Source organism: Stegastes partitus, unplaced genomic scaffold (genome assembly GCF_000690725.1).
Source record: "Stegastes partitus isolate 25-593 unplaced genomic scaffold, Stegastes_partitus-1.0.2 Scaffold71, whole genome shotgun sequence".
NCBI classification, from domain to species: Eukaryota; Metazoa; Chordata; class Actinopteri; family Pomacentridae; genus Stegastes; species Stegastes partitus.
Window position 1 is genome coordinate 216,981 of NW_007577802.1, and position 14,636 is coordinate 231,616.

General features: G+C 40.4%; 1 protein-coding gene across 4 annotated transcripts in view; it reads right to left on the bottom strand.

Moving 5' to 3' along the window:
* The window catches only part of kank1a (KN motif and ankyrin repeat domains 1a), a 73,679-nt gene that overhangs the window by 25,521 nt on the left and 33,522 nt on the right, over positions 1 to 14,636 (bottom strand). Inside the window, exons 1-2 of one of the 4 annotated variants that reach the window (XM_008276405.1) lie at positions 14,152 to 14,234; positions 8,035 to 8,164 (exon numbers count right to left, since the gene is read on the bottom strand). In XM_008276405.1, coding sequence (XP_008274627.1) covers positions 8,035 to 8,071 — 37 coding nt within the window. In that variant the 5' untranslated portion in view covers positions 8,072 to 8,164; positions 14,152 to 14,234. Of the gene's footprint in view, positions 1 to 8,034; positions 8,165 to 10,721; positions 10,791 to 12,000; positions 12,061 to 14,151; positions 14,235 to 14,636 lie in introns of those variants that run through there. The other 3 variants (XM_008276407.1, XM_008276403.1, XM_008276406.1) reach the window with 3 other exon arrangements.

The following is a 14,636-nucleotide window of genomic DNA, read 5'->3' on the forward strand; positions in this document are numbered from 1 at the left end:
AGCATTCACACTGCGCTTTACACTGAATGCCAAGCATGATGCAAGCGGCTGGGTGGAGGAGACTCCAGTGGCCTGACACACAAAGACACACACAACGTTGTGTTTCCATCACTTCAGAGGGAATTCCATTGACTTACATTCATTTCCTGGAGACTTTCCCCCACCAACTCTAACCCACATCCAACTAATGCTAAACTTAAACCAAGTCTTCACACTACAGTGTAACGCTCTACCTTACTGGAGCTTGGATTTTGTCTACATAACATGTGCAATGCTGGTCCCTGCACACACACACACGTCCCTTTCTCTTACATTCAGCCTGGTATTTCCTGGCTCGGCCTGAGAGTCTAATTACTCCAGAGAGAAGCAGAGCCAGCATTTGATCAACTCTCACACTGCAGCAGTTCAGCACAACGGCTGCAAACACATCCGTCCTCATTCCAGCCCAGGAAACAAAGCGAAAAACAATAATAATAAGAGAACAGAAGCTGGACAGACGGAGCAGAGCTGCTAACTGTGATCCATTAGCCTCTTCTAGAAACTCACAGGACTGTGCCAGACGCTGCTGCCAAATTCAACAACTTAACGCCGTACACGATGATGCAGACTGGAGGAAATGTTTGGGCTTCCTCTGCAAACAGTCAGGCAGCTTGAAAAACGGTGCCCGTTGCAGTCTTTTCTCATAGATGGTCAAGAAAAACAAGCAAAGACACTGAGTGTGCAGGCTGGTTCAGTTCGAGTGCTAAAAATGAACATTATGATTCAACTAAGTACCAAACGGCTTACAGGAAATGTGCCACAGAGATGAAGTACCCATGGGAGGCAATACAGTGTTTGGAGATGTTTTGTTGTGGATGTTTCAAAGATGAGAACAACAGTGAGCTGTAGTGTGATCGATTTTGTTTGGGAAGTCAGTGGAGCAAGAACTAAACAATACGAAAGGTTTTTGCAATAAATGCGTTACTTCCCCAGATATATGCACCAAAACAGACAGCTGCTAGTCATGCTTGCTGTTTTATACATGTTCACTGAGCTAACATGCCTACAAATTCAAAGCAAAGATGTTTAGCAGGTAAAATGTTCACCACATTCGTCCTTTTTCGCTTAGTGTGTTGGCCATAGACTGTATAAAAGATGGACGTAGCAACCGGCCCCGGAAAATGAAGCCAACCCGGAAGTGTCAAAAACCTGCAATATCACTACGTCCACTAGTCCTGGCTCCAAAAAGCCCTGGCTCCCATAGAAATGAATTGAAAAAGAAGTGATCACAGATAACGAAATACTGCATTCCTACAGCTCAGGATTTTTTTCTTATTAGTTTTCATGGTCAAGTCCAGAGATCAGGTAGTCAATCTGAAAATAAATCAATACTGAATTTTAAAAAAATCGTCAACATTTTGTGGGGCAAGGGGCGTGGCTGGCTTGATTGACAGTCGGCAGCGACCATACAGACGAAGCGAGCAGAAGGCGGTAAATGTGGGCGGGCAGAGAGGGCCCGCCTCTCAATCCGTCTGACCAATCGCTGCTCCTATGGCTCCGCCCCCCTCCAACGATTTTTGCGTCACTGGCTCCAAAAATCCAAGATGTCAACCAGGAAGTAGCAAAACCCTGGCTTCATTTTCTCAGTGCAGAAACCAACGGGTGACGTCACGACAGCTACGTCCATCTTTTATACAGTCTATGGTGTTGGCATGCTAACATTTCATGAATGACGAGTTTTGCAGGTATTTAGGCAATAAACTAATTATTGAACTGTTCGATCGACTGTAGATTCTCAGTCATTGAGGTTATGGTAACAAGTGTTTCAGTAGAAGGTTAATGGACTTCTTTTTTTGTTCTTTAACAGGTTTCACCTTCATTCTAGAGACTTCTTCAGTTCTGACTGACTGATAAGGAGCCCCAGGTATTCTTTATCACCACCAAATCACATGACTCGTGGCCCATTAATGACCCAAGACTCACATGACTCACATGAAGGTGAGACTGGGGAGGGATCTCAGAACTGTGCTGTAAGCAGCTGATAAATGGTGTCGTACAGCTTGATATTTGTTCAAATAAAAAGATGAGACATTACCAGATAATAAATAAGCTTTAGACTTGTTGGTAGGTGGATGTTATCACCTTAAAAAGAGCCTCAATAGGTTTAATTTCATATGCTAAGCTTTTTTTTAAAAGCAAAAATCCACACAAGATCAAGCTTCTGCCCTTTTTTCTCTTTACACTGCAGTTTCACAGGCTCCATCCCCACAAACACGTTTTCACTTCTACAACAAACAGCTTCTGTTACATTTACAACTAGCATCCACTGCTTTAAGACTACTTTCTTGGAAATGTTGTTGATTTTGTTTTAGATGATTAGTAAATTGAGGGGTTCTGTTTCAGTCTGGAAGTCAGGGATGGACATTTTTGGAAAAAAAATATCTGACACAGACACACATGTTTGCCTCGTGATTGGTTTTTATCAGTCATTATGTGTCCTCTGATCCGTCACGCCCCCATCATGTGCCCGTTTTCCAGAGAAAAACAAAGTCATCAGCCTGAATAAATTACAACTGTTGCTAATATTGTTCCTTTTTAGCAACTGTCATGTAGTTAAATTCTGCATCGTCTCATGCTTCTGCTGCCCACATGCAGAGGAGGAAAGCTACTGTTCAAACTAAGTTAGATTTTTATTGTTTTTTCTTCTAAGATGCTCATCTGAATGAAGCTTTTTGTTTTAAAATAAAAACATATTAGTGTGGATGTAGCCATAGTGTGCATGTCAAATAACAAAAATGTTATTTATACCTCAGATGGACAACATTTTTAACCCTCATGATTAAAGGGAACTTCCTCCTGCTTTCGTGCACACTTCACGCTGGTCACACTCAATCCCTTCACTATTCCGCCTTAATGTCGAGGCACATTTCAGATACTAACAATTAATGCACAGTGGGACGCAGTCACACTTCACAAATCCTCACTGTTGTGTAAAGACAGTAAGGGTCCGGAGCAGTCGGGACCAGTCAGTGAAAAACAATTATCCTGTTTAGTTTACAAGGACACAGCGTCCAGCCCCTTTGGCACACATTATTATAACAACCTCACAGCTCTTACACAAACACACAGACACAATGGGAAAGTGACTGAATGGTACCATGGGGGTGTTTTAAGTGGCAGCTGGGTCCATTACTGCTGCAGAAACAAAACCACTTCAGTGGGTTCAAATGAGCTGCAGGGGGTCGACTCATTGGCCCGACAGTGAACACGGATCTCTGGACGTTCTGTCCACAAACTGATGGTATTCAAGCAAACACACTGTGGTCTGTTCTGAGGCACGACTCTGCAAGGACTTTAGACACGTTCAGGAGTCACATTTCTTCACAATTTGCAATTGTTTTGCCAAAATGTCAACTTTGTGAAGGACATTTGCTCACTGACGCTTAGTAATGCTGCTCGGAACACGTTTTTTTTCTACTCGACTGCCCTTGAAATCTGCGACCGCCTGCTAAAAGTGAAAAAGTTTTGAGAACCACATTCAGTAAATGTTTGTGGAATCGTATTTTAAGATTGTGGGATGAGTTCTGCAGCTGAATGTAGAGAATAATTGAGATCAGCTGAGGTTTTATTAGAAAAATGTGCTTGATGCTCCGTTGCTCAATGCACTGAGGCGCCCAAAATCCCACATTGGGCAGTTATTTCATCGGAGAGAAACCTCACTGCACAAACTGGCTTTAATCTAAAAATACAGGAACAGTATTGTCATGTGCGGAGGCTAAAACTACCATCTACCTGCTCAGGAGTTAGCCAAGCTGGTGGTATTACAATATAATCCTTCAAATCACACTGACTGGGTCTGAGAAAGACGATTAGGTATTTATATCATCTTTCGACTGGTTATTTTGAACTTGCTAGCAAACAGTTGCCTATTTCTACATCCAGCTGTTATGGACCAACATCATCAGTCATGTTTGTGTCCACCTGATGAATGGGAGTCCAATATTCTCCTGTTTTAGCTCCTGTTTTGGTCTTGACCAACTCCTGAGGTAAACATTTGGCTGCTAAAAGCTGCACTATGTTCACCAGCTAGTTACCGTTTGTGCCTTTTGTTTGGTGCAGAGCAGGTAGTGTTACTGTGGGCTTTTCTGGGCTTTTTGGGGGGAAACAGCTGCCTGTTGCAGCTGCAAATGAAGCTGATGAAGCAGTAAGAATGAACAAAAACAGTAAAACTAAATATTGCAGCTGCATGTGAAATATTGGGGGAAAAATTAAATATGTAACTTTGAGACACTGACATAAGTTTCTAGGTGTTTAATCAACGACCAGAGTGGCTTTTAAAATCTGTGCATTAGAAATTAGAAATCCTTTTTGCAACGTTTAATATTTGTGAAGGTGTCATGCATATTTTGTCATTACTTAGCTTGTTTCTTACAGTCATTGTTTTTACATTTATAGTTTTTTATACACTGATTATACCTGAATCACTTCTTTGCCAAACTAGACCTTTTTTACAGCAGAAGTCACAGCTTGTCACTGCAGGAAACGTTAAGCGATTGTTATTTATATAGCAGCTGTCAACCCAAAACACTTTCCAAAAAAAGAGATCAGTCTTATGCCACAAACTAACCTCACAAGTTTAAGTATTAAGTTCAGGAACTCAAAAAATTATATTTTATACGGATTTATCTGACCGTCATCACAGCACAGGTGTAATTATGACGATGGCTGAGTTCCATTAAGTGTCTGTCAGTAAACCAGAATGAACAGTAATGAGTTTCCAGGAAGAGCTCACCTGAATGGAATGCGGCCGTCATTCCTGTTATCAGGTACACTCTGATATGATCTGGTAAAATATCTGCTGTAACTGTAGAGTGGAGGTGGAACTAACCACTATTTTCCTTTTCAATTAACCTGTTGACTTTGTTCTCGAACACTTAGATTAGTTGTTTGGTCATGAAATGGGTTTGCCAAAGCCCAAGATGAGCTACACAAATATCTTGTTTTGCCCACAAATCTAAAAGACGACTCTCATAGACGGACCGAATCCAGAAAATATTCAAGTTTAAGAAGACAGAATTAGAGAACTTTTACTTTTGTCCTGATAAATTACTCAAAATAGTTGCTGATTAATCGAATAGTTGGGGTAACTGATTAATCTTTGCAACTATGCTGTAGACATCTTCAAAGACAGCCGAGTTATTTGCTTCTTCAAAGTTTAAGCTTCACACATCACATATAGACAAGCATGCAGGACTGTTTAAAAGTAGCCTATTGGTCTCTTTTACGCAGTGTTCCTCACTTTGCAGCGATCTCACCAAAAACAACAACTCAGCACCATTTCATTTAAACTCCTAATTGGTCACTCAACACCTCTAGTTTATGTTGCAAACCGTCTGTTAAAAATGTACAAACCCAGGCTGAGAAAATCTAAACACCTTCAGAGTAACTAACAAAGTTCCTGCAGAGCCACAGAAGATGTTTGACAGGCTGAGCAGGACTTCTCATAAACAACCACCTAAACTTAATGTGTAAAACTGGTGGTAAAAAACTTCCACTAAACACTTTCAGCTTCAAAAATCAATCTCAGAAGGTCCACGCTCTGATCAACAACTTAATAATTTACAGTGCTTTTGTGCAATAGCAGCTACACCGAAGCATCTACACGCCAAAGGTTAAATATCGCCGTCTTCTTCAAATTCTTTTACCGCAGCAGGTGACCACTTTGGCCTGTTAACTGCCAACACTGCAGAGGAGCTATTTTTACGGTTTGCCGGGGGGGAGGAGGTTAGCAGTGTTAGCGTAGCATTCCTCAGAGTTTTTTTTTTTACATTCTCCGGAATTGGATAATAAAACCGCCTGTGGCCTTTGAAGTGAATCCGCAGTAAAGGTATCAGAGTCGTGTGCTCGGTGGCGGCAGGGCGACGCTCGGGACGGCGTTGGAGCGTCCTGAAAGGCATCTGTCCTGCATGCTGTGCATTCCTGGAGGGATTTGGAAGTAAGAAGCTTCACTCTCTCCTGTTAGACCGCGCAGGAATGCGAGCCGTCTGCAGGTGTGTGTTCAGAGCGGCTGACGGCGATCATTTCACACCGAAGCGTGGAAATCTTCTCTACGTGTGCGCTGCGTGAACACAACCGCAGTGTGTTTCAGAGAGAGGGCAGGAGCAGAAATGACTTGGACGAAATGTGACTTTTTGACCACCTTAAGCTAAAGTTCAACATTCTTGCGAGTATGTGTGACGTCCACGAGAGAACAAATGCGTACAGCGCAGATTAAAACATGCTTTAGATCATATTTAAACCTCTGAACTCCTCCTGAGGCTATTTTTTGGGTATTTTCATCACCTTTACATTTATCATGATCATCATTAGTCATTATATCCACACATGCTGTATCTTGTTTCTTCAGAGCAGTCTCAGCTTTGCAGATCTTCCATCATGTGATGTAATTATTGCAGTTTTTTTTTTTTTAATATATCAGCCTATATATCAAGAAAAAAAAAATCTAATCATGACATTGTTCTGTTTTTACATGTATCTTACCATAAAGTACTGGCAGTCATTTCATGAGCATGTATGAGAGATTTTATGAACTCTGGAAATGTCAGAATCATCAAGGTGGGATAATGTAAAACTAAGATGTAGAGGAAAATATGCGCATATAACCTACATTCAGCTTTGAAACACAACTTCTGAATCACTGCAATGAAAAGCAAATTGTGTGTTTATTTTCGAAGACAAAGTGGGATGTAACGTTGGCTCGATGTTTGATATCAGGCAGATATTTGCTGTAATTGCAGAACCGGTTTGGTTCTCATGAGAAAGGTTTAGTTCTGCTGTTTATTTCAATATGCAGTAGGCCAAACATTATGAAACAACAGAGATCTTTACAACTAATTAAACTGAGAAGCAGGAGTGTAAAAATATGTGGCGAAACTAGTAAAGACAAAACTTTTGCTTCATCTCGAAAACATGATTAATTCTGTACAAATATGTACCAAGCATTACTAGAAAACTCCCTTTCCATTCTTTCTTGTTTTTTGATATTAACATATATATGCAAAGGTAACAGATGTGGAGATGGACACACAGCTTTACACAGGCTGTAACAATGATTACATTTGATGTAAATTCAATATTTATTCGCCAACACTTTGTTGCACAGACGAGCAACTACAACTGTTGGAAAACTCAAGTCCTGTGATTTAACTTAATATGCAACATTCCACCATAATAAATACTTCAAGAGCCATTTGACTGAGAAGCAGGGATCTGAAATGCAAAGTGCAGAGTTTATCTGCTCTGGGCAATAATTACTGTTAAATTACCTTCTCTGGACTGATGTGACTTAGCTTTAGCCAGTAGCGGTGTTTGATGTGACTGTTTGATGTAATGTCATATCAGCCACATAGATGCAAAAATAACATGAAAAAAGCAATCAAACAATAAAAAACTATTCATATTAAAATAAATATTTCAGCCACATCCCTCATTTCCAGAAATAGCAGATTGCTCAGCTGCTCACTAGTTGTAATTATATTGCCCCTGGTACATGTAGCCCGATGCTACAAATACTAGCTGCCCTGATTTTATCATGATTTAAATACACAGTCACTATATGCACATTTGTCTTTTGATGCCTGAGGGGTTACTGAACGACTCAGCTAAAATCAGAACCTTGCAAATCACAGTGTTGAGACACGAACAGACATGATGCCGGAGCCGACCAGTTAAATAAACCTGCATGACATAAGCCTGACACTGGACACCTGATCCAACTTTAGCCCCATTGTGTCCCCGTTCTACTCAGTTTTATTTAGCCCGGGTGACCACATGTTACTCACGAGGCGGCCTGACATCTCATGATAGGTAACAGCGGACGCACTATTAATCAAAACTAAAACAAAACCGTGATGAGTCAGACTACAAATAAAACACACAAGACAGATATCAGGATGAGATATTAGCACGCTACTGTTTCACAAATACACTCAAAATCCAATTTAAAAGCACAAGAAGGCGGGTGTGATGAAGTAATGCGACAAAAAGGCTGGTTACCTGGGCCATTGCCGTTCACGTGGATGGTTTGAGCCATGGCTGCAGCTGTGCGCTCTCAGTCCCACAACAAGACTCAGTGCAGTCATGCAACTGCCATGCATCAAGTCCAGACTACCATGCAACCTGCAGACTGAGACAAAACACAAAGGAAACATTAATCAGGTTAGTGATGCACACAGGTGAGCAGCAACTAGCAAAACTCAGCATTCGATAAATCTTCTGATGTAAACACAACATTCCTCATTTTGTCAGGATTTGAATCGACCGCTGCAACCCGTTGACTCCACAGCTCGGTCGTGTCAGTAGGAGCACAACTTAAAAAATGTACAACTTCTTCCTAAGTTTGACATGAAAGGCCGCCGTCCATTTTATGATGCGTCACACAAAAGCGTGTCTTTGTGAGACCCACTTAATGTGACCTCTGCTTTTTCACAGGTGTGTTTGCATCTGACATTTATGAGCACAGAGGTCCAGTGTGTTCATTTTCTATGGAAACATTATGAGCAGGAACAAAAGGGCTGCTGTCTTCTCACAACACAAGTCGACTTCACGGCTGCAGAGACGGCCGGTTTTGTTAAATCTGGAGGAGTAGAGATGTAGATGAGGTTGACAAAGGCGACACAGCCGGGTAGTTTTTATAGACCCTGAAGACTTTTGACCTCAGATCCTCAGATTTCGGCCCTCTAGTGGTGCTTAGTAACATACGACTTCTATTGCTGTCGGTATCTTGAACTCACTCGAACGCAGTAAAACATGTTGAAGAACGGTTTGTTTTCTACCCAACTATGTAATTATTTACAGCTTTTTGGAAGATATAAATGTTAATCTTGACTGTATAAACACTGGTGAAAATCTAATTTAGGAAAATCAATCACTGCTGTTTAACTTTTTTTTCTTTTTTATTACTTTCTATTTTAATAAACAGCCAACTGCACTGTTTTGCTTTTTTATTTTAATGGTCTTTCATTCTGTTTTTTGGTGGTGCGAACCTTTAGTTATCTTAGTTAAGTGTGAATAAAAGTCATGGCTGCTTACATTTTTGCACTTAAACCCCTAGATATTAACTTAAGGTATTTATTTTTGGAATAAAACTATTTTTGTAAGTGTTTCATTATAATATAGCTGTTCGACACTGATCCGTTAGTAATCAGAGGTTATTACCTTGACATGAGGGCGGGACGTGGCTGCATCAGACGCTAAGATGCAACTTACTTTACTGGAAATCGGTTAAAAATTAATGATATTAATTGCAAAAAGTACTTACAATCCAATAATCAGTCAACCCCTAGTCTTCACTTCATGTTGTGGCCCACAAGCCAAGTTGAAGTTGCGACATGCTACTTTATCTGCTTTTGCTTGAGAGCAGAAACATCCCAGGTATTTCATCATTATGATGCACAAAAACAACACATCCAATGCTGCCATCCAGTAGTTGTGCTCATCTAAATATACATAAACGTTCATCATATTAAAGGCCTTGCTGATCTTTGCATTTCACAGCATACAGGAGTTTTAAATGTGCTTTGTGTCGTGTCATTTCTGCATGGGTGCACCAGTAGTATTTTACGAGGACCAGCAATGACTGAAAACTTTAGAAGAAGGACTACAGACATCTGTCATGAGGAAGCATCAGTGGTTCTTCCTAATAGTCTAATACAACAAGGCATATTTGAGATTAGAAAGTAGTAGGGACAGTACAGCCTCATCTCTCCTCTACAGCTGTGTCTGTTTTTATACCATCCAGCTGACTGCAGATCAACACTGGCATTCTGCTCCGTTTGATCCACCTCATGTGTCCGAGGGAACATGTGAAAGGTCGCTCTGTCAGTGGCCACTTTGCGGATGAGCGTTGACTCAGCGGCAGCACATGTAAACCCTTGTTTACAGTGCGCTCCTAAATAAAGCAGCGTGGCGATGTCGTTAGGCCGATGTTTCTGAATCCGTCATCCAGAGGAGCTATTATAGATCTGATATGGAGAAGAGAGACGTGAACCAACCGTTACGGAGCACATGAACTGTTCCCAAATAGACTGCACTCCTGAACAGCCTGAAGGCCCTCCTCCTCCACCTCCTCCTCCTCCTCCCTCTGACCTGCTTCCATAATTAAAATTGGATTCTCCATGTCAATTATAAACAGTCATTTAAAAATATAGTTTGGCAGCCCCTAAAGTGCATTTTCCATGTCAACGGTGGGTCATTTAGGGCAAAAAACTAGAAAGAATGCTGGTTTTTCCAGTACAAAACGCCAAAAAGCCTTTGAAGGTTTATGCTGAAATGTAGCTGGATCAAGAAAACCTAATATTACAGCAAAAACACCACAAACGGTCAGAGAGATGCTATTAATAAATGAGAAAAGGTCATGTTTGCTTTTGCCTTTACTGTCTTGACCAGAGTCCTGATGGTTCTTGTGAAAAGTTGTTGCAGCTGGTTCACATCTGGAGCCAAACTGACACTGAGGGCTTCCAGTCAGCAGCATCAAAGCTACCGTATGTAAAAAATCACAACACTAATATCGAGTAACAAACACAAACAAAGCAAATGGCAAAGCTCCATGCAGCTGCTCTCCTAATCATACTGTATATATCCAGATTCTTTTACAGATGAAGCGAAGCAACTCAAACCAAAGGACGAGCTCTTTGCCAAATTCATGCAAAGTAAACTTTCAATGAAGAACGCATTAGACTGACCAAACATCTCCCAAGTGTCCTGTTCCATGAGCTGCCAGAACCGAAACCTGCAGGAAGGAGCAGCAAATCCTAAACAACACGGAGGGAGGAACAGAAACTACTAATGTGGACTTTAATAATCGTTCACACAGCAAATTTGTGAGAAACTTTCGGACAAAGACCACAGTATCAATAACTTATGCTTCAGATTATCTCCCATTTGTGGCCTTATATCAATAGCTTTATCACAAAAAAAGCAGAAAACAACACAAATATACTAAAATGATCAAAAACAAACATTCTGATTTTAAATGATGACTAGTTTCTAAGCGTTTTGATCACTAAATAATGTGTTAATTAATATTTCAATTCATAGTTTAATTGCTTGGTTTATAAAATATCAGAAAACTGTAAAAAATAAAATAAAACCACAATATCTTAGAGACATAATCGACATTATTAAAATCATTTTGCGTGACACAAAGACAAAAATTAGCTAACGCAAAACTAAGAAAGGCAGTAAACTCTCGCATTTTATAATCTGGAACCAGAAAACTTTCAGTGTTTTGGCTTGAAAAATAACACAAGATGAAGTGATTATCAAAAAAGCTGCTCAATAATTGTCATTCAGTCGACTAATCAATTAATTAACTGATCACTGCAGCTCCATTAAGCACATTCAGGTTGTTCTGTTCTGTGTCTACTCTGAGATGATCAATAAAAGAGGTGTAAATTGTGTTTCTTAAGCTGACAGACATCTGCACATCGCCGTGAGTGAATTGTCAAAGTTAAAATATAAGAAAATACATCTCAACACTTAAACCTCATGACAAGATTTTAAAGGACTAGACTGCAATTTATTTTTTTTTAAAATCCTATTTCTGCTGCAAAAACAATAAGATATTCAGGATCTTCTTCTACATTTCTCACAATTTACAACTCAGCCTTCAGCCTTTCTAATAATACTCGCAAACCTGAGCTTCCAACGTGTTGCATAATAACTCTGTAAAACTGGGTGGAATCACTTTAAAGCTTTTAAGACTTCAGTGCAACGTTTAAAGAGGTCAGTGAAGCTCATCGTTGTACATTTCTGGACCTTTCATCCAATGCGCACTTTGAGTTACTGATTCCAATAAACTATGGGGGTTAACAGTGAAAACATTGTGTTACTGCAGCTTTCTAAACAGCTGCAGAATCTGATGCACAGCCACACTGACAGCAAACAACACATCGCTGTGGTTGTTACACATTAATTCAACACTGACATCTGCCTTTCCAACACTCGGCCCATGCAGCTTACCTGTAACTCTCATTCTAACTTCCTGCCACAGTTCGCAGGTAGCAAATGCGACTGAAGCCTCCGACAGTGAGCTTCTACCCAGCAGCCCTCAGAGCAAAGGGGGGGGGATAAGTTTCACGGCTAAGATTAGACAACTTCCTCAGATGACAGCCAAACGATCTGTGTCCTATAAGAGGAAACAGGACTTTAAGGCTGTTTGGGTAGAAGTGACCCCTCCGCTGGGCCTCCAGGTGAAACGCATGGCGAGCTAATGCGGTTAACAACCTCCGGTCAAGTCTCCGGCCGGCGCTGCCCGTCAGCTGAAACGCAGCTAATGAGGCCGACAACGGAGCGGAATGGAAAGACTTTTCATCAACGGTTACTTATCAACCAGAGGAGCAGCGTTTCCCCGCAGGCCTGAGCAGCTGAAGGCGAAAACGGAAGGTAAACAAAATCAACAAATCCTGATCAAGCTGAGCCGACGACGCCTCATTTACCTGAGATGAGCTTCAACATAAACGACGAGTTAATCAGGTTTATCAGGAGCTAATCTGGGTGGCAAGATCAAACATCTGGATGGATGACAGTAAAAACTTATAGGGCTGATTGAAATTAAACTTTAACAATATGTATTGACATCAGGTTGCAGATTAATGAAGCTGGAAATCACTGAAATATGCAAAAAAATGAGTCCCTTGCAGTGATTTTTTTCAACCACAAATCCCAAATATTCCTCCTCTACATGTGAGAAGTTGCTGCTTTTGATAGATTTTTTGGATGATTTTGAATTACAGCTGGAACGGTTAGATATTAGCTGACAACAATACATTTTGATCATGGGTTCAAGTAACTTTTTAAAGAAAAAAAGTAAAAATTCTCTGATTTCAGCTTCTCAAACATGATTATTTTCTAAATTTCTTTCCTCCTTTACGACGGTCGTGGACAAAACAAGACGTGTGTCCTCTTGGGCTTTGGGAAACACTGACAAACGTTTTACACCAAACAACTAATTGATGAAATGAGAAAATAAATGGCAGATTAATCAACAAGAATTATCATTAGTTGCAGCCCCGACTGTAAAGAGAACTCTATACCTAAAGCCTAATTTGTGCTTTTAAACAATCAGTGAGTGAAGTGACACCAGTTCTTTACATTAAGGCTGAACAATCCGGGGGGGAAATCTCCAATTGCATTTTTTTCCTCCATAAATTACAATTTAATTTGTGATTTTTTTAATTTTTTATTTTGAAGTAAAGCTTTAGTTCAATGTTCACTGTGTAATAGATTAAAAAGACGTAATGGAGCTTTACAACCTCATCTAAAATGTGATCGTCACACAAGGAGGGCGGCACGAACAGCTTAACCAGTCAGACATGCTACATAACATCCTAACTGCCAAATGCAAATGCATCAAACTTTATCTCCTCCAACCAATATCTACCAATTAAAACCATCAACAACGTCTCAACAAGACAGCTCCATCCTTATGCAGTAATTGGTGGAGACACAGATATAAAAACCCAGATTTTATCTCCAATTTCTATGAGAAAAACTCCTTTTTTCTAAAGGAACACTCAATCTTTGACCAAGTGTGCTCCACATAGGAGAACAATTATTTTCATTGTCAAGTAATTTTACTCGATTATTCAATTACAAAATATCACAAAATGACAATCAGTGGTTATCTGAGATGAGATAGTGTCCTCAAGCGTCTTGTTTTGTTCACAACCAACAGAACCCAAAGATATTCAGTTAAAACTGTCACACAGAAAGAAAGAAACCAGAACATTTTTACATTTAGGAGGCTGGAATCATTTTCTCTACAATGATCTAACTGATGATCAAAACAGCTGCTGATTATTAACAACTGACTGCTAATCGATTAATCATCAGTAAAGATTCTGGAGGTCTGACTGTGAAAAGCACAGTTGACCTAAACTGGCTGAGAAATTGCTGCCAAAAGCCAAACCTCAAACGTGTCATTATATTAATAACAACTCTGCTCGCTCGCTGTAGCTCAGAGTAGATTTTAACTTTCTGGTGTCTTGAGGAAATCCTTCGGCTCAGAAAGTCGTCAGTCTCACTGCGTCAACAGGACGAAGCGAACTACCAATCTGCTCCTTTGACCTTTACGGATAATCCGAAGCTCTTGAAGAAAGATAAAGAACTCACCACAATTTACTCCAAACTGAGCAGATCAAAGACTCCCATAAGCCGATCTGATTCTGAGCTCTTGAGCCTCACGCGGCCGAAGAATCAAAAATAAAAACAACGGCGTGGTGACACTGGGCGACGCAAACCGGAACAACTTGTTTTGTTCAGCTGTTACATAAATATGACTGACAGGAGCTGCAGGTGTGCGTCTGCTGATTTACAGTTTCTCAGGTCGGGTTCCTCTTTACACGGAGGTGTGTCGCTGCGTTCTAAAGACACCCGACTGAATGATTTATTGTGATATGAGACGCTGGACGTGCAAGACAAACAAAAACAGATGCAGAGGAGTGCCGGTGCAGTAATCAGTCGTTAATCATGTGTTGCTTTTTTTTTTTTTCTTGTCATTGTTGAAAACTGGAAATCACAAAAGCAACAGAGTTCACGAGTAGAAAAAACCCTCAAATGTGTCGTTTCTTTATCATTAATTTTCTATAAATAGTGCA